The 21,305-nt window shown below is 40.5% G+C and overlaps 1 protein-coding gene across 2 annotated transcripts in view; it reads right to left on the bottom strand.

Annotated features, from left to right (window-relative positions):
• itga6b (integrin, alpha 6b) overlaps window positions 1-21,078 on the bottom strand; it is an 83,776-nt gene extending 62,698 nt beyond the window's left edge. Inside the window, exon 1 of one of the 2 annotated variants that reach the window (XM_060898959.1) lies at window positions 20,763-21,078. In XM_060898959.1, coding sequence (XP_060754942.1) covers window positions 20,763-20,935 — 173 coding nt within the window. In that variant the 5' untranslated portion in view covers window positions 20,936-21,078. The remainder of the gene's footprint in view (window positions 1-20,762) is intronic. The other variant, XM_060898960.1, reaches the window with a different exon arrangement.
• Window positions 21,079-21,305: the final 227 nt, after the last annotated feature.

Below are 21,305 nucleotides of genomic sequence, written 5' to 3'. Positions count from 1 at the left end.
GGATAGGCTCCAGCTTGCCTGCGACCCTGTAGAAGGATAAAGCGGCTAGAGATAATGAGATGAGATGAGAAATCTTTATTGAATCAGTTTTGAACAACAATGCAAATTATGACAGACTTTCACCAATAGCGATGCTTGATGTACATTTTAGACCCAATTTATCCATAAAACATTCACTAAATGACTCCCACCCCTCCCCCAACATTACTGGCCGTCTTCGACTCCTGATTCATCCATTCAACTCGAATAAACATGAAGTGATTCAGTCTAACAATCTGTTTTTTGGGGCTTATTATATTAACTGTTATAAAATCAATTGCATAGAACATTTATTTTCTGGATTATGTGAAATTTCAGTCATAAAAAACTTTTTTTTATCTGTCCCAGTGTTCTTGTCAACTCTGTTAAGTCTGTTATAAAACCGCATAAAATCCACAAGGGCGTTTAATAATACGCATGACACCTGCACCGAGAGACGTCGCTTCCTCTGGCGGGAAATTTCAGAAAGGCAGTGAGGTGTTCTGTTTCTTCTCTCATTAATTTGAACAAAATGTTGAGGATACACCAACAGGAGAGTAATTATTCGTCAAATCTGTTATTGTGATATTGAAGTGAATCTCTCACTCATTTTTGAAACTTTTGCCTAACTTTTCAAAAAATATTATTTTAAAGTGCACTTTCTGTAGTTTTGTCGCAAATCTCATTAATTACCGCAACCGAAACACCCTGGAGCAGAGTTAAACTGTCCGCATTACTTCAATGGCGACCAAGCTCCATAAATATAAATACTGCGGCCCTACAAGCGCTGGGCCCGAAATCACCGCGGCTCGAGGTGATAAGGTCAGCGGTGAGAGGATAAGCGCGTCACAGCCGGAGTCAGAAATGGATCCCGAGAGCCTGACAGCGGATATCATCTCCTCACTGAAGGCAGATATCTCCGTTATTATTAGAACCGAGCTAAAGAATGCACTCACTGATGAATTCAACTTCGTTAAAAACGAGCTGAAAGAAGTCAAGTCTGAAATTGCTAACAGCACTGCGGCCATCCGCTCCGACATGGACAACATGAAGGCCGCCATCAGCGACATGGAGGGAGGTTTGTCAACTTGGTCGGGTGAGGTTACCGCGCTACAGGTGACGGTTGCTGAGCTTAAAACAGAGTTGGCTAATCTGAGGGAGAAGACAGAGGACATGGAGGGGCGAATGAGACGATGCAATGTTCGTATAGTGGGAGTTGCGGAGGAGCCTGGCTCATGCTCCACTGCTTCAGTCTCTAAACTATTAAAGGAAGTTCTGCGTTTGGATAAGGATATTCTGGTTGATCGTTCTCACAGAGGACTTGCACCGAGAAAGCCCAATGGAAAACCCCGGGTAATTGTCGCCAAGTTGCATTACTATCAGGACTGCATTGATGTACTGCGCCGAGCCAGAGACGGAGGCCCACTCCGGTACAAGGGAGACCCAGTGGCTATATTTCCAGACTACACCGCGAGCGTCGCTAAGGCCTGGGCCGCTTTCAACAATGTCAGGAACCTTCTCCGAGGTCGACAAGGGATCCGCTATGGGATTATGTTCCCAGCTCGACTCCGCATCTCCTATAACGGAGATAGCAAAGACTTCCTGGACCCGGAGAGGGCGATGGCCTACGCTAAGACTATTGTTCCGGCAGCGGATGTTGTGAAGTGACGACAGTGAGGTTTTGTTCTCACCTCCTTCCTTTTGGATGGACATTAGGATATGGACGGTTCGATAGTCCTACTCAAAGACTACTTAAAATCCATAAAATCCTGTTTTATACACACCATGTGGTAGCTAGTTGGAGGTTAGCATGTGGAGCGAAGAGACAAAATGGTGGAAAATGTCAACTCTGTTAACATCAATTCTGTTAATGGGCTTCCCAGTTTAAGGATAACAGAGTCAACACTTGAAATGTACCTGCAATTATAGAATGGGCCATAAGCGACAACTGAAATTAACTTGTGTCGCAGATGATCCATAAAATTAAATGTAACTATCAACAGAAAGAAAGAAAGAAAGAAAGAAAGAAAGAAAGAAAGAAAGAAAGAAAGAAAGAAAGAAAGAAAGAAAGAAAGAAAGAAAGAAAGAAAGCTGTGTAATGGCTACTGATTCATATCGCCTGAGGCCATCAGTGACAATAAGCATCGACCATACAGTAAATCCTAAACCATTCTAGTGTGCCAAAGGGCAAATATGTCTCATCTGTAAAATATGTAAAACCTCAATCTGTAAGGATTACAACGATTCAACTTTTTCCTGAATAAACTACTCTGACTCACAAAGCATGAAATAAACTACCAGAAATTTGTCATTTCATCAAGAAAAAAATACCAAAATCTACCAATAATCACTGGGTAACCAATGATCTTAGAACCAGCAACTGTGCCGTGATAGCTTTTTGGTACTTTTTAAAGAGAAATTGCCAAAGAAAAAAGATTCTCACATGTATTAACAAATTGACTCTCTATAAAGACAGTTACAGAGGAATTCAAAGAACACAAGCAGCTACTGTTCTATGTTCATACTTTTTTGTGACTGAAGAATCACGAGATGCCTTATTGAGTTGTACAGCAACGGCTTAGTGATCAACACAGAGATCAGGCGGAAGATAAATAGCAAATAAAATCAGAGCAAGACATGTACGCAACAGAGACAGTGCAAGAGGATATATAACTATATTCAAGTTCATTATCATCTGAGTCCTGGATACTTTTTTCTTTATAATGACCGATGAATCATGCCTTCATTAGTGTAGTGAAGGTTCGTGGTATCCAGAGTGAGACCCAGCGGCTCAACAGTAATGCAATAGAGGCATTTGTGGCTGGGTCTGGCTGACCTCCACTATTAGATAAACAGTTTTGAGTCAAGACAAGTCCACACAAATAGAGACTGCTGGAGCAAGCAAACAAACATGCAGACTTGACACACTGTGTACACCACACTGTGTATGAACATTTTAAATAATATTGGCTGGCGTTGAGTGGTATATCATTCTGAATGGAATATATTTGATATACCAAGGAAAAAAGCCAGCAAATATTATTATTATTATTATTATTATTATTATTATTATTATTATACATTCCTTTCGGGTGTTCCACGCGTCTTTCTCTGTCAAAATTCTCTCAAAATCTTCCGTATTTAACGAAGCAAACCTGGTGGCCATGTTTGTTTACAAATCGTCACAGTCGCTCACCAGCACGGAAGTTTTACGTCTCCGACGTGTGACGTCATGTTGTCTTGACAACCATGCAATATCGTAAACCATATTCAATGCTCATTCTCTATTAGGTAGAGTGATGTAATACATGTAGGTTAAGCGATATGCTAACAATATTGCATGCTATCGAACCAAATGAACGAAACCCGCTAGAAGGGAATAGAATACATGTTTTTATTCCATTGAAAAAGTGGCCTATGTATAATAATTAACTATATTCTATAGACGAGGTGTAATGATACACTCCAGAAATTATTTGATTCTATTCTGAGAATATTAACAATATTTGATTCTTGTTTTTTTCCTGAATTGTAAACAAAGCAAAGCAATGTGCTTTTGCGTGTATCCAACTAAATAAATCAAAAATTGCTACTAACAGAAGTTTAGCGTTTTTAACAAAATATTTTAATAATAAATAAATTCTCCCAAAGATTTTGACTGAATAAACAAGATGTCAGACCAGGAAAAACTGATCGATTGAAACAGTCTCCACAGCAGAAATAGAGCTCCAAAGTAGGCTAAAATGACCGTATTCCATGGCCTCTGGTGTTGTTCTTTTGTGTGGCTTGATATGTCCTCTTCTGCTGCTATCCACTGGGCTGCTGCAAACAGGAAATTTTCCCATTGTGGGATATTAAAGGTCTTCTTATTTTATCTTATCTTTAAAAGCTACCAAGGAGCAGCTTTTTTTAAGCTGACATAGCATGGCCATGTAAACGTCTCATCTCATTCATCTCATTATCTCTAGCCGCTTTATCCTTCTACAGGGTCGCAGGCAAGCTGGAGCCTATCCCAGCTGACTACGGGCAAAAGGCGGGGTACACCCTGGACAAGTCGCCAGGTCATCACAGGGCTGACACATAGACACAGACAACCATTCACACTCACATTCACACCTACGCTCAATTTAGAGTCACCAGTTAACCTAACCTGCATGTCTTTGGACTGTGGGGGAAACCGGAGCACCCGGAGGAAACCCACGCGGACACGGGGAGAACATGCAAACTCCGCACAGAAAGGCCCTCGCCGGCCACGGGGCTCGAACCCGGACCTTCTTGCTGTGAGGCGACAGCGCTAACCACTACACCACCGTGCCGCCGCCATGTAAACGTATAAAGTATAATGCATGTTTGTCATTGAAATCCAAAGCTATCATACTTTACAAGTGCAAATCTGGCAGGCTCTCCACTAAATAACGATATCATGCCACCAGTGTACACTCTATATATTTTACCTCCATGGGTTGCACAGATTAGGAGCTCTGGTGTTCAAACAGTGAAACAGCATTACATTCATAATTAATAGAATGTTGATCCACATTTCCACCATTTTTGCATTATGTATCATTCCACCCCTACTATATAGTGTGTTTTTTAGCATTAACTACTGTAATATTCCATCCATCCATCCATTATCTGTAGCCGCTTATCCTGTTCTACAGGGTCGCAGGCAAGCTGGAGCCTATCCCAGCTGACTATGGGTGAGAGGCAGGGTACACCCTGGACAAGTTGCCAGGTTATTACTGTAATATTATCATGGACAAAATATCATCAGTTGTGTATTTGTATTGCATAAAAGGAATAAGACACATTTAAAGGATTTCACATTAAAAGTTATTTGATAATAATTTAAAAAAAAATAAAACGACTGCACAAATACGTCATTATGTTTTAACTGTAAGAAAGCTGGTCAGTTATGAAAATGTAAACCATTAACTGTCCAAAAGTCCTTGAGAAACCCTTTTAATAGTTTATTGTGTTCTTATAGTGTATTGTAAAATTACATTGTATAATATACTGTATAGTCATAATTGACACATACAATCTTATAATTAGATAGGGGTTATAGTTCTACATATAGTTCTAAACCCGAAACTGGAAGATTGAGATAATTTCTTGAGACTTCCCATAGCCAAACCCTAACCTCTTGAACTGGATTCTGCCGCACTTGGAAATTGGTTTGAATAAAAACTAAACTTTCTAAATGAATAACTGATCCGTTTTAGAAACGATACAGTCTGGTTTATCGTTGACAAGTCATGCTGAAGACACTGGTAGCAACCCCATATTGGGTCCTGCAGAGGTCATACTGTCTGACTCGGGATGACTTACAGGATGACTTTGGATGCTTGCTTGATATTACTTCACTAAAGGACTTGCAGAAGGGACAATGAAAATCTGTCAGGGAATGACAATGATGAACACTTTTGGTGGAAATGAATATCTGCTGATGGAAGAGGTCAGTCGTCCACTGACCTAATGATAAGCGCAAAAGGGCAAACCTGATCCAACATCAATGTTCTTCCATTTCTTCTAAGAGAAATTGCTTCTGGTCTGTTACGTTAAAGTAAAAAATTAAAAAAAAAAAACGAAATAAACATATACAGTTAAGATGTGATCAGTAAAACCTACACAGAGGTACCGTATAAAAGTATTAACCTTTTTTTTTACATTAAAACATTTCTACACTTATTCACATGTGGACCAATGGACTGATGTATTCATATACATTTATATTATATGGACATGAGTGTTTTACAGGGAAATACGTCACTCGTATTTTTTATACGAGCTACATCCTGGAGCTGGAGAACCAAAACCATGACATAAATCTCTAAATGTCACTCGTGAGGAAATCAATGAATTATTTTGATAAATCTGAGTACTTTTTGTTTGTGAATGTGTCGATATAATAAAAAGAAAATCACAAGTTGCCTTGAAGATATGAAGTTCATCTTCTTGTGTTGAAAAAACTCGCATTTTTCATACGAAATACATCGCAGATCTGAGTGATGTACAGTATTTAACAGTTATTCCACAAAAGTTATTCAGTTGCTCCATCGAGTCGTACATGACGAATTGGCTATAAGCCATGCACGACGAGATTGAGTGGAATAACTGTTTCTCTAGCTACAGTCACTGGATTTTGAGAAACAGAGCATTTTTATTTTTTGCAAATTCAATAAATAAAAACTTTATCCAAAATGTATGACAAAAAAATTTCTGCTTAGAATGTAAACAAACCGACGAAATGACAGTAGCAATTCGTGAAAATTGCTATAATAATAATTCTTGAAAAATAAAAAAAAGATACGTTCTTACCATCAAATACTTTTATTCCATATTTTGTTGTTATTTGTATTTTTGGGGGGGTTTGTTTTTGAGCAGAGTTTTTATTTCATCCTCGGTTGGTTGAGCAACATGCCCCGCCATTTTGTTTTTCTCCTCTCACGCTATATGAGCTGATATCCTCGTAAAAAAACAACAAAAAAAAACTTATTCTGCACTAAGTAATGCACTAAAGCTAATTCTATCATTTTGTAAAAGTGATTCATTTGTTGTTTGACCATTTGTCACTTGAACAGTAGATGTAGCATCTCTGTGTTCTAGCACTCCAACCCTCCATCTTCCCACATCGCACTTGTTTCTGGTCATTTGAGTGGAAAATTGGTCTCATCACTGTCAACTCCAGATAGAAGATACAATGCTTTTTGTATTCTGTTGTACTCTTTGGATTAATTCATCTACCATAAGATTGAACATAATGTAATGTAAAAGATTATCAAAGTGTTCTATCATTTCAAAACAGTGTAGCCTGGAAGGTCTGGTCAACTGTTCAGACCGATGGTTCTCAAATACCCCTTTTCAACCAACAGGGAACGGGTTCTTGAACCGGTTCTATTCAGGATTTTTTTAACCTTTGTGCCAGCTAGTGAAGTGACATTCCATGTCCCAACAGCCAGCCGCTGTGTCCAGGGATCAGGTCGTCGAGGCGCCTGCCTTCGACTGCCACCCAATCCACACTGCACCAATCCCCTACTGCTACCTCTGTGGGTGGTGAACCCACAGGAGGTCGGGCCCACGTCACCTCTTCGGGCTGAGCCCGGCCGGGCCCCATGGGCAAAGGCCCGGCCACCAAGCGCTAGCATATGAGCCCCAACCCCGGGCCTGGCTCCAGGGTGGGGCCCCGGCTGCGTCATACCGGGCGACGTCACGGTCCTTGATTTTTTCTCCATAGGGGTTTTGGTGAACTGCTCTTGGTCTGGCCTGTCACCTAGGACCTGTCTGCCTTGGGAAACCCTGACAGGGGCATAATGCCCCTGACAACATAGCTCCTAGGATCATTCAAGCACACAAACCCCTCCACCACAATAAGGTGGCAGTTCTAGGAGGGGATGAGCTTTGGGTAATGACCGAAAGAACAAGATCGCGGATACAAGCAGACGAAATGAGTTTCCTTCGCAGGGTGGCTGGGCGCTCCCTTAGAGATAGGGTGAGAAGCACAGTCACTCGGGAGGAGCTCGGAGTAGAGCCGCTGCTCCTCCACATCGAGAGGAATCAGCTGAGGTGGCTCGGGCATCTTTTTCGGATGCCTCCTGGACGCCTCCCTGGGGAGGTGTTCCAGGCATGTCCCCCCGGGAGGAGGCCCCGGGGAAGACCCAGGACACGCTGGAGGGACTATGTCTCTCGGCTGGCCTGGGAACGCCTCAGTGTTCTTCCCGAGGAGCTGGCCGAGGTGTCTGGGGAAAGGGAAGTTTGGGCTTCCATGCTTAGACTGCTGCCTCCGCGACCCGGTCCCGGATAAGCGGAAGAAGACGAGTGCCAGCTAGTGAACCGGCCCACATTCTCACCAGTTTTGAGTGGAACCGTTGTCATCAAGGATGTGTCATGAACGGAGGGCAGTGCGCAATTCATAACGGGAGGAAACAGTAGTAGCAAGATGGCAGAGCGCATTGATTACTTCCAAGCTTTTGTTCTATTATTGCAGATCTTTGTTTTCGGGTCCAGTTTTTTTTTTTTTTCTGTAGATGAATCCTTTTCCATTGCGTTCTCCAGTGCTGTGCTCTGCCTCTTCTCCAAACTAATGACACGCCCACTTATGTTGGCACAGTTCATGCTGGAAAAATCAACTATACTTTGGTTCCAACTTTTCAGTTTCTGAACCAATTTATTTTTGGTTGAAAAGTTCTGAACGGCTCGAAATTTGGTGCACGAACCAGAACGGAACCCATTCCCTGTTGGTCGAAAAGGAGTAGAAGTGGGTTCAGGTACCTTTAGAGTCTTGAAGCATAGCCTGGGGGGTTACAGTTTTCTAATTTTGGTGCAGTTGTGGAAAGCACGAGTCACCATTATAGAGTGTTATGATTCTAAATGGTGTCAACTGGAATCTAATGACAATTTCAAAATAAAATGGGTTTTATAGGTGGAAACATCAAAAACTCTGCATCCAATCGCCAAAATATTATTGTATACATTTAAATATTGTCCCAAATTTTAAAATAATATGTACTAACTACAGTTAAAGGGGTCTCTGATTCGTGCATTAGGGAATACAAGCACAGTGTACATTGCCGTTTTCCTTTAAAGGATATGGGACATGAAACATAAATGCACGCTATATCAGTTTCTTTCCATTAAAAATATGAATTAATTGCATCAACAAATACAAAATCATCTATTAAATTCAGCAAAATCGTTATATTCGTGATGATTATATGGCATTTCTGCTCGACTTCCGATATGCATTTTCTACAACCGGAAGAGCCGCTGTCACGTGATCATACGTCACAAAAACTTTCGGGCACAGCACAAGCGGGTAGATGAATGGAGAAGTGGATGACAAGAAAATTGTTTTTATAGTCTTTAATGTACATTGAACATCATGGTGTATTGTGCTGCTTATGGTTGCAATAATTCCAATTGGAAATGCCCTGGAGTAAGTTTTTTTTGCATTCCCCAAGGACCCGAAGCTGAGGAAAGTGTGGGCTCACCTGCGCATGCGCAGTAGTGATGTGTCGGTCGCGAACGATCCGGTTCAAAGAGCCGGCTCTTTGAAGTGAACGACGGGAGCCGGCTCTTCGGTGGGAGCCGAGTTGGGGAGCCGAATTAGTTTTTTGTCCTTAGGTGCCTCAGAGAGAGAGACTTTCACAAAAAAAGTTGCTGTCCGATTGCGTCTTTGTGTTGTCTATTACCATTCAAAGGAAAAAAAAGTAGCATGGTGTACGCCTACTTTTTTTGGTTGGGGGGGGTTGATGTCATTCACAGCTGCGAAAATACGAAAATTGGTGTAATGCTTAAAGCTGTGGAGCGCAGGGGAGAGGAGTCTAATATTTTATTTAATATTTTATTTAATAAAATATTTTGTTGCACATTGTTCTGTGTTTGTTAAAATAATTTCCAACTTTGCTTCATAGTTTCTTAGGCCTGATTTATACTTCATAATTTATTTTGTGGCATTTTGTTCAAGGTCGAGTGTGAAATAAAGCCATAAAGGATAAACATTTGATGTCTTCTGTGTATTTTATATTGGTAATATAACAGTTTTGCATTATGTTTGTGAGAAAATAATTTATTAATTGGTAAGTAAGTTTTATTTCCATAGCTAGAACATTGTTACACTGCTATACTTTACAAAGCTTTACAATGGATAAAATATAAATAATAATGTAATTAATTAACTAGTTAATTGCAGCAATTAAATCAAAAATAAAATCTCAGGAGCCGTTTGGGAGCCGAAAGAGCCGGCTCCTTATAGTAAGAAGAGCCAAAAGAGCCGGCTCCCGAAAAAGAGCTGAAATTCCCATCACTGATGCGCAGTAGGCTTCGCGCATGCGCAGTAGGCTTGGTAGGACAAATCCAAGAGGTAGGATAACTTTACAGAACACCTGTTGAAAAAACTTTGCACCTACTGTTTCCCACAAACTGTGTTCGGACCATTTCACTGAGGATTCTTTCAACATTAATACTCAGGTACTGAGCGATATTAATTGCCAAGCCAAATTTAAGAGGCTACTTAAAGATGGAGCTGTTCCCAACGTCCCAATTCAGGAACAAGATGGCGGAGTGAAACCCGAAGTGCTACGGCCACCACGAGGTGCATTCACTAAGCGACTGAAAGCCTAAGGATTAGTATTATAATTTTGGGTGTATCAGTTATTGATTATCATAATTCTGACTCGTTTCGCCATTTTGAATGTTTTCATCTCGGACTCTGGAAGCATTGTATCTCAATCAATCTCGAAAAATATCAGCAAAAAAAACCTAGCTTGCAACGGACTTTAGCTAGATCTATGATGAACTTTCAATGTATGATACAAAAATAATACTTCTTTCAACAGATCATTAGCCTTTGAGCAGAATTGTTTTTAACTTACCAGGAAGTGTTATCGAGCCGACCACTTTCAGTTTCATGGGGATTGAATGAACTCTCACTCTCAGAATCATCTGACCCGTCAGAGTAAAGATAAGATCCATGTTCATGTGAATTTCCAGCTATCGGTTCGAATTGATAGGGTCTAACTTCATATCTCTGTGAAACATCGGGAATGTCACTGTCGATGGTGTCCATTTCGGTAACCTGTTTACATTAGATTCCCAAGCGCTGGCTCCTTGGAAAGTTTTTGTGACGTCACGGGTCACGTGACCACCTAGCTAATTAACGAATCCTTGTTTTACGCTGATGTATAAAAAAACTTGAATAATGTGATGATTTTCATATTTTTGACGCCCTGCAGTGATTTAGATGGCATTTCTTATGTCCTTTATACGTAATTATGCCCAGAAAAAAATCCATGTCCCATATCCTTTAAGAATAATAGGTTAGAATGTTTTTCCTAATCTGGCATGACTCCTTTTTCTGAACAGGTTGAAACCAATGCTGTTTTTAATGTGTTATCCAATGTTCCCACTAGGAAAGTCATAATTATGGACATTTTATGTTTACGTGAACTGCTAATATTTGCTACGAAGCTACTATGATATTAACCATGTAGCATAATGAAGTCTCACTCAATTGAGTGCTCTAAATTAGCTATTGACACTTCAAACTCAACTTAAACCTACAAAAAAGCTCACGAACAGGAAGCTGAGTGAATCAGAGGAAGGAAGGGGAGCCTGTTTCCACACAGACTGGCCCCATTACACCCCGGGATATGGGCCAGGTTATATATGGTGATGTTTGGGAGATGATTAGAGGGATTTCTTGTTATATCTGCATTGTTCTCCAGAGCCGGTGCATGTTCTGATTACATTTTAATATTTTTTGTTTTACGGTAAGTATGTGCAAAGGAAACACCAGCGGATATACATATGTGCACGCACACATCCAGATCCAGTTATCATTTTCTTCACAGTTTCTTTTGGACTATAAATCCATTCACCACACCTTCTTTAAGCCAATATGTCTGTCAACTTTTATCCTGGGTAATAATAGGAGGAAAATAAAAAGTTGAAAAACTTTACCATGAATCTTTTGTAACATATTTTTGTCAAGTGATGTGCATTCAAACCAAAGGCTGTAATTGTTGTGGAATAACTGACCATGTTAAATGTTTCTTTTCTCGTTAAAACAAGCACCAGCCCAAAATAATTACCCTACGCTGCCTGCCAGGACCAGTAAGACAAAGACAAGTCAAAACTAATCAATTATGGAAGCCAAGATCTGTACTCAGCCAGGTTTTAGCCGTCTCTGCCAAGGTTTTTTTTTTTTTAATCCTGACTGATAGTTTCAGCGTTTCTTCACCTCCAGGTCTGTCTTTTCATGTTGCTTCAGGCTCGGAGCTGAACGTAACCACAGCGTTTAACAATCCCTAAATAAACATCACGGCCCATGGCAACAGTGTGCAAAGAGACTGACTTTCCTGCTAATTTGTACTTCATGCCATGCATGAAAAAGAAAGCAAACTGCTGTATAAAAGGAAAGTACTTAATTGATTTAATGCTACAATTCTGGGTTGTATAACTGCTCTTCCACTTTATATTCCATTCCACAGTATATAAATCTGTACACTGGGACTTCTGTGGGATTTCCACACTACACATATAATCTGATTGCAACACATCTCCTGTACTTTATCTGTAAGTAATGTAATTCAATTGTGCCGGTTATGTTATATAGCATCTGCATCTGTTTATATCCAATGATTAATTAGATGCTTTTATCCAAAGTGGCTTGCTAGTGCGACAATCCAAACACAGCTGGACAGTTGTGACTTTGCTCAAGGGCCTTAACATCTGAGCCATCACTGCCTGAGTGCTGACACCATATATTCACAACAATCAATTTCGTTGGACAGTATGCTCACTCTTCCATACGTTTAATAACAAATACAAATGTTTTTTTAGTATTTGTTCTTGACGTAGGGAAAGAATACAGAAGTCCCATTTCCCAAATATCAACATCAAAAATCTGAAAAACCTCCGATATCAAAACTTATTTCAGTTGCTATTTGGAGCAATTGTTTGTCACTGTGGGACATATTGTGAAAAACTATTAGGGGAAACAATGTGATCTTTATATGGAAGGAACGAACAGATTCTTGTTGTTTTATGTGATTGATTTGCTAGCTCATCCAGCCAACAGGTGATGAGCTTATGCCATCATGTCTGCCATGTTGTCTGTTGTCCGTCTGGCGTCGTCCACGTTTTACAAAAATCGCTTCTTCTCTCTCAATTCTTCACCAATTTTTATTCTTTTTGGCAGGAAAGTAGGTCTGCCTAGGGTGCATATAGCTTCTACACAAATTTGCATAATTGCAATTAATAATGAAGATATGGAGTAATTAAGCCCTAACAAGCAGTTTCCACACAAATCACTTCTTCTCCCTCAATTCTTCACCGATTTTGATTCTTTCTGGCACAAAGGTAGGGGTACCTAGGGTGCATATAACTTCTACCCAGATTTGCTTTATTACAATTATTAATGAAGTTATGGACTAATTAAGCCTTAATGACCAGTTCAACAAAAATCACTTCTTCTCGGTCAATTCCTTGCCATTTTGGATTCTTTCTAGCAAATAGGTCGGTATTCCTAGGGTGGACATTGCTTCTATATATAGCTTGTATATAGTGTATATAGCTTGCAACATTTATTGTGCAAGGTAGCCCACTTTAGATCGTTCCTTCTGGACTAGATGGGGCCGGAGTGAGCCACGCCGTCATTGACGGTCTCGTTTGATATATTCTAAATATGTATTATACACTGAATTACAGAGATGTCAATACTGATGCAACAGTAGGCAGGTTTCCATTAGCCTGCTTACTTGTTTACACAATTTGAAATTGCAAATCTAAAAAAAAAAAAGTTATGGAAACACATGAATTTTGTAAAAAAAAAAAATCAAATCAAATATCACAAAAAATGTTATGCACGTTTTTTTTTAGATGATTCGACAAAGCAATGTTTTGCAAAATTTAAATGGGAACACATTTTTCAGATTCAAGTCGCATCTTTGTCTTCTTCTTCAGCTTCTTTTTCTAATTCTTTCGGATGCTTCCGTTAGGAGTCATCACAGTGGATCATCATGATCCGGAGATTTGATTTGGCATAGGTTTTTATACCAGATGCCCTTCCCGATGCAACTCTCCCCAGTCTATTCAGGCTTGGGGCCAGCACCAAGTATGCACTGGCTTGTTCAACCCCAGTGACTGTCACATGACATAAATCACCATGCCAGCACTTATCAAGTCTTGGAGATCTGTCACCATGTTTAATTGGAATAACTATAGCGAGAAGAGAAAAGCAAGTATTGCAAAGTATTTTCTTATTTAAGTTTCACTCTTATAATTGTCGTGTGCAATTATGCTTGTGGGTTTTTTGTGTGTTTTTGTCAATTTTTGGTTACTTTACACACATATTCCATCCTCATTATTTATGTTATGTTGTGTAATAACATTCACTACCTGGTGCAATATTTCTATTTCAGTTGCCAGTATTTTATTAGGACAATATTCTACTTCAGTTGAAGTACTATTCTTATTTTGTTGTGTATATGACGTACATGGCCCATGTTGTTACCTTTTTTAATTTATTTTTATACATAGATATATGTTTTTTTTTCCTGTAGGCTTTTAATAATTTTACTGCACTCTATTTTTTGTTACTGTTTATTCCTGACTCTTTTTCTATTTGTGAGCTGCTGAAAGATGTAAGTTTCCCTACTGAGGGATGAATAAAGTTTATCTTCTATCTTAAAACCCAGCTTTGATTGCGTAACATTACTCATTGGAAACAGACCATTCACAACTGTTTTCTCGATTTTTTATTTATTTGTTTTAAATAAAATGGTTTCTATTTTGCACAAAACTGCAATGGAAACCCACCTAGTGACGTCTTTGTATACTTTGGTTGCTAAGCTATGTGAAACATCACAGGTGTACCAGAGAGCCGTAAGTCAACTTCCATCCCCATGTTTACGTGTTTTGTCAGTCAACATCACATATTGACAATCTGTTACTTATCTGGCATTTAAACCCAATACCGGGACCAACACCAGGACAGTCCTCAATACCAGATCAACACATCTTTAAGCTCTCTTCACACATTTTTATTAACGGCTTACATTATGCACAAGTCAGTGAAAACTTATTGAATGTATCATAACATTCGTTTTCTCTTTCTTGAGACCGATAGGTTTTCCCTTCCTTGATTTATTTAGTCAAGTACAAATGCAAGATCTTGAAAGCCATACAAGTTTATGGATAGCCAGCCGCAAAGCCTGGAACAATCAGCGTTCATCTCTTTCTTTGCTTTATATTCTGTGTAGCTCTCAAAAAAGGAAACTCAAAGAGAGGTATTTGGTGACAATGTGCCCAAGCACACGTGCTCTCTCTCTCTCTCTCTCTCTGTAGCAAGTGCTTTAATTGATTTGTTAAAGAGTTGCATGAGTAGAAAAACTATTTGTGCATGTTAAAATTCTGTCTCTACAAAAATATGCTTGTTCACACACACATGCCAATAGACAAAGTGTCTCTTACTAGCCATGGCCTGATAAAGAATGCTACACCCAGTTCACACCCAACCTCCCCCCCTTCTTCCAACACACACACCTAACGCAGCCCTGCCTTGGCCTGCAGGTATATGAATCTCACACACAGACACTCACGCTTGTAGGGTACACATTTGGAACTGAGACACATTTTCTTGTGTTTAAACAAGGCAAGCCCATGCACCGTCATCGAGGATATGAGTCAAAACAAACCATTCACAAACACACACACACACACACACACACACTCTTGTACTTCGATCTTTGTGCATCTTCCACCTAATTGCATCTATCACTTATTAACATAATGCATTCCCTAGTCCTTTACCTTAATCATCACAACCAAACGCCTAACCCCAACCCTTACCCGAACCCTAACCTCAACCTCATTCTAACCTGAACCATAAAACTAAGTCTTAACTCTCAAATTGCCCTTCAAAGAAATGAGGACCGGAAGAAATGTCCTCACATCCCAAAAAAATGCCCTGATTCTGTTGGTAAAAAACGTATTCTGGTCCTCAATATTTAGCAAGCACAACTAAAAATATGCACACACACATACGTCAAAAAAATAAACCATAATTTTTAGATTTCTGAGTTTTACAGCCTTTTCCAGAGCCTTTCAAAAAATTTTCTACCATACTGATTTCAAACTGTAGCCATAGCGATAAGAAATGTTTATACAATACACAAGCAACGAGACTTGTGTGTGTACACACACACACACAAGGTCAGAATTTCTACTACATGGAGACATGAAATGCAAATGCAAAATCTCATCTCATCTCATTATCTGTAGCCGCTTTATCCTGTTCTACAGGGTCGCAAGCAAGCTGGAGCCTATCCCAGCTGACTACGGGCGAAAGGCGGGGTACACCCTGGACAAGTCGCCAGGTCATCACAGGGCTGACACATAGACACAGACAACCATTCACACTCACATTCACACCTACGGTCAATTTAGAGTCACCAGTTAACCTAACCTGCATGTCTTTGGACTGTGGGGGAAACCGGAGCACCCGGAGGAAACCCACGCGGACACGGGGAGAACATGCAAACTCCACACAGAAAGGCCCTCGCCGGCCACGGGGCTCGAACCCGGACCTTCTTGCTGTGAGGCGACAGCGCTAACCACTACACCACCGTGCCGCCCGCAAATGCAAAATGAAACGCAAATTTGCAAACTCTGGATGTAGAAACATTATTCTTATGCATTTTCTGTGCAGGGCGGCACGGTGGTGTAGTGGTTAGCACCGTCGCCTCACAGCAAGAAGGTCCAGGTTCGAGCCCCGTGGCCGGCGAGGGCCTTTCTGTGCGGAGTTTGCATGTTCTCCCCGTGTCCGCGTGGGTTTCCTCCGGGTGCTCCGGTTTCCCCCACAGTCCAAAGACGTGCAGGTTAGGTTAACTGGTGACTAAATTGACCGTATGTGTGAGTGTGAATGGTCGTCTGTGTCTATGTGTCAGCCCTGGTGACTTGTCCAGGGTGTACCCCGCCTTTCGCCCGTAGTCAGCTGGGATAGGCTCCAGCTTGCCTGCGACCCTGTAGAACAGGATAAAGCGGCTAGAGATAATGAGATGAGATTTTCTGTGCAATAAATTGTTCATTTTTATTCTAGCGAGCGATAAAACAGGTGACCATTCGTGTGTGACATGAAACTGCGATTTCAGCAGCAGTGACAAACTACAAAGCAGCAATCTGAATTAACATTTCCTCAATCCTGTTCAAATTAGGTAGGATGTGGTACACTAACAAATCCAAATGACTGGTTTGAACAATTCCTTACAACAATCGTATACTGAAAAAAAGGGAGCATGATTGGTCTGATTTAAGAGAATATAAGTCTTGTGAGGTTGTGTTTAAACTATATTTAATTTAAAAAATATCTAATCTACTAATTATGTAGCGTGATTGTGAACAATTGACCTAGTGATTGATGAGATCCAATGATGTTAATAGAGGGTGGGCTGTATGATCTGTGTGGTCTGATGTTTCTTCAGGTCCCCACTTGATTAGTTTTCATTTAAATGGTCTCCACTCACCCACAGGAGACTACCGGCAAAACCAGCGACTTGTCTCTTATTAGTGTAAATGCATAACCATATGTATTAATGCAGATCTTCTCTCTCAGTGCTTTAGTTTGTGATGCAAAAAGTACAATTAATGACTCAAAATGCTGTTGTAAACCCTACAGCAGTGTGTTGTAATAATTCTCAAGTGCACTCAATATTCTTGACTAATGCCAGGATCAGACTACATGATATTTTTGTCTTTCACAATGGTCACAGTGTCAGATTAGGCAATCATAGTGGCATAAATTCTTGCCCTGTCTTGGTCGGGAGACTGGCAACACTACAAGTTGGACTCCGACCAATCATTGTTCATGTTCATGTTTGTGGAGTATGGTCAAGAAATTGTCAACGATGGCCATCAAGGAACAGGCCATATAGGAGTTATCCAACTAAGATAGAAAAAAAAAACCTGACATGCTAGACTTTTCATTGGGGCGTCCCAGACACCGCATTGCTGTTCTTAGATTATGTCACACTACAAGGCCCATTTGCAACGCAAGCTGGCCTAGTGGTTAGCGTGTCTGCCTTTTGACTGGGAGACTGCAAGTTCTACTCGCAGTCAGGTCATACCAAAGACCATCATAATAATGGTACCTACTGCCATCTGTCAAGTAGGTGCGAGTGGGGAATTAAACTATCGCAATACAGATGCGAGTGGGGAGTCAAACTCTCGTGGTTACCAGAGGACTAGCTACCCACTGTAACCCTAGCTGTATAATAGGCGAGAGGCTGAGGGCTATAGAAGTGGAGATCGGTGCTGCCCAGTGTGCTTTAAGGGCCTGGTTATTACTGGGATGGGAGACTGCCTGAGAAGACCATGTTCTGGCATGGGAAGAACTTTGACTTTAACAAGGCCCATTCATTGTTCTCGACGTTCATATTTAAGTGCTACAAGTGATTCAAGTTCATATTCGCCTGATGCTGGAAATTTGTCGACAATGAAAAAATTGTGGCAAATACGTGTAGTCTGATCCTCGCATAAGGTTTCTTCTTCTTCTATAAAATAGATTCTACAACAGCAACACCAAACCCATTCTCCTTTATGGCTTAGAATGCTGGCACCTAGTAAAAGGTGACATGAATAAGATGTCACAATGGATGCCTTTGGGAAATATGTTGCATCTTCTGGCCGAAAAAGATGCAAAGAAATAACTCTATAAGAAGACTAAAAGCCAGAGTGTGGCGCTAGAGATTAAGCACAAGCACATACAATGGCTTTGGTATGTCCTCAGAATGGCTCAGAACCGTATACCAAAGACTGCTCTAAGATGGGCACCTCCTGGAAAACGTAAACCAGGTCGGCCCAAAACAACACGGCGGCAAACCATGACGAATGAGCTGAAAGAGATGGATCTGGCATGGGGTAAGGCTCAAGACGTCACCCAGGAGAGGTCCAGATGGAGGCAGCTCATTGATGCCTTATGCCCCTCAAGGGATGAAGAGGACTAAGCTAAACTAAGCTATGACTACAAAATGGTGCACTATGTGGTGTGGTATTGAGTCGCACTTACATTATTAGAAATAGGGGTACAGTAGGAGTCAATTTATGTCCCCCAACGTACAGTCTACACTAATGTACCCCCTGGGGCTCATTATTGGACTTCAAGGTAACTGTGTGTACCTTTTTAGGGTCAAAAAGGTACATATTAGGCGGCACGGTGGCATAAGTGCCTCCTAATATGTACCTTTATGTATGTACCTAATATGTACCTCACAGCAAGAAGGTTCTGGGTTCGAACCCAGTAGCTGGCAGGGGCCTTTCTGTGTGGAGTTTGCATGTTCTCCCCGTGTCTGCATGGGTTTCCTCCGGGTGCTCCGGTTTCCCCCACAGTTCAAAGACGTGCGGTTAGGTTAATATGGGACGGCCTTGGGCGGAGGTGTCCTTGAGCGAGGCACCTAACTCCCAACTGCTCCCCGGGTGCTGGTAGCATGGCTGCCCACTGCTCTGGGTATGTGTGTGTGGTCACTGCTTCAAATGGGTTAAATGCAGAGAGGAATTTCACAAGTGTGTGATGACGTGAATAAAGTTGTGCTTTTGCTTTATGTTCCTAATCAGTATATGAAAATGGTACACCTTAACAGGTACTGCCCCAGTGACAAGTTGCACCCCTAAAGGTACAATGACGTAGTTTGTTTTCTGAGAGTGTACAATCTTTCCTTCACTCTGTCTTTCACACTTTCCCCTCGGTGTTTCAGACAGATAGGCTCAGAGTACTTTCTCTCGAGGAGAAACACCAGTTGGGCTTTGGCACACATTCTCTCTCTCTCTCTCTGGTCAGGAACTTTGGCAGCTGAGGAGAATTTCGAGAATGATTCATAACCTGACTCACACAGGCTACAACTCACTAAAACTAAAATATTTGACCTTATTCAACCAATAAAACTACTGTTTTTCCACAGATAAGTAAGCCAATTAAGATTAATTTAATTTCTAAGGGGAGAAAAATAACATTTAAATAATAATAATAATAATAATAATAATCTGTCTTTAGCATCTGTTGCTAATTTGTCAAATTTGAGCGCACGAGACAATTAAACAGCTGCTTGAAAGGTGCATGTGCACGTGATTAGGGCGTGGCCAGCTCTTTACCTCAGACTAGGTCGCTATACTGTGCTGAGGGCGGATATGTTTTATATCGTTTTGTTTTTTTAAATAAATTTTAGCATTTTTATTTAATCTAGATGTTAAATATGTATGGAAAACGCCTCACCAGACTTGTCTCACGTGAGTAAACTGAAGTGGGTTTTAAAATACAAGTAAAATAGCCTGAAGACTACAGGTTATGGTTTGCATATTAATAAGCAAAATGGCGTCTTTGGTTTACTGTAATTTCGCCTAATAGGCTTTAAATCAGTGATTTAAACGACGAATTATCCACAAAGGAGAGAAACACAATGAAATCGTAAGTTAATATACACAACAACCTAAATCTATATGATGAATTAATGTTTCAGAGTAAAATATATATATATTTAGTCTATCTACCTCACAAACACTTAGCATAATAATAGCACTTAGCATATTGATTTGATTGACCAGGAAGTCATTAAAATAATGTTAAACAGTAAAAAAAAAAAAAATCCACATAGGCTATGTTTATTAATAATAATAATAATAATAATAATAATAATAATAATAATAATATCTAGTGTATTTATTTCACAAACACTTAGCATATTGATTTGATTATTTTAACGACTTCCTGATCAATCAAATCAATATGCTAAGTGCTATTATTAGGCTAAGTGTTTGTGAAATAAATACACTAGATATTATTATTATTATTATTATTATTATTATTAAACAGCCTAGGTGGCTTTTTTTTAACTGTTTAACATTATTTTAATGACTTCCTGATCAATGTTAAACACTTAAAAAAAAGCCACCTAGGCTATGTTTATTAATAATAATAATAATAATAATAATAATAATAATAATAGAGTAAAACAGCCGATTTCAAGTCCTTATTTCACCAACACTCTCATTTTAATGATCCAGTTGTCAGAAGTTAAAATGACAACTAATAAGAAGTCATCAAAACCGTGACTTTTTTTTTTCTTTTTACCAGCTTAAAATCGCTGCAGATGTGTGCATCTGTCGAAGAGAGTGACAAGTGGAAAGACGAGCAGTAAGTCACCTGCTTTCCTCCCACACTAGAGCTGAATATGGCATTAAAAACACGCGCTTACATTCTTCTGTCATCCGGACGAAGTTGTCGGTGCAGGGCGAGCGAGAACCCGAAAAAGCTGTCCGGCTCCCCGGTTTTCCTGATCACGTTCTCGGTGTCCAGGTTGAAGGCGGAAATTAACCCGCATTCCATTAAACACAGGAGGACCAAGGTAACCGTCCGGTAGCGCGCCATGTTAATGCAGCTGTTAATGCAGTGTGTCCCGGTGCGCTCGCGACTCTCCGCCTCTGGAGCTCGTTCTCCAAAAACCTGCTGTTTCAGATTGTTCAGTGAAATCCGTAGCCTTCCGGAGGCGTTTTTGTGTGTGAAAGTGTGGGAAGGATCGCTGTGACGAGCTCTCCTCCTGCCCTGCCCTACCCTACCATACCCTACCCTGCCCTCCCTCTCTCTTTGCCCGTCCCGTTTGACTCCACTCAAACCGAACCTTGCAAAAGCTGTGGCCTTTTACCTGTGCGAACTTCCGGTTGCACCAAAAGAAGCCTCAGGCGGTAACTACTGTACAGGTTTGGTGGGGTTTTTTTTCCCCCTTACTCCTGAAGCTAAA

This window comes from Neoarius graeffei, chromosome 18 (genome assembly GCF_027579695.1).
Source record: "Neoarius graeffei isolate fNeoGra1 chromosome 18, fNeoGra1.pri, whole genome shotgun sequence".
NCBI classification, from domain to species: Eukaryota; Metazoa; Chordata; class Actinopteri; order Siluriformes; family Ariidae; genus Neoarius; species Neoarius graeffei.
This window is presented reverse-complemented; position numbering and strand designations above follow the sequence as displayed.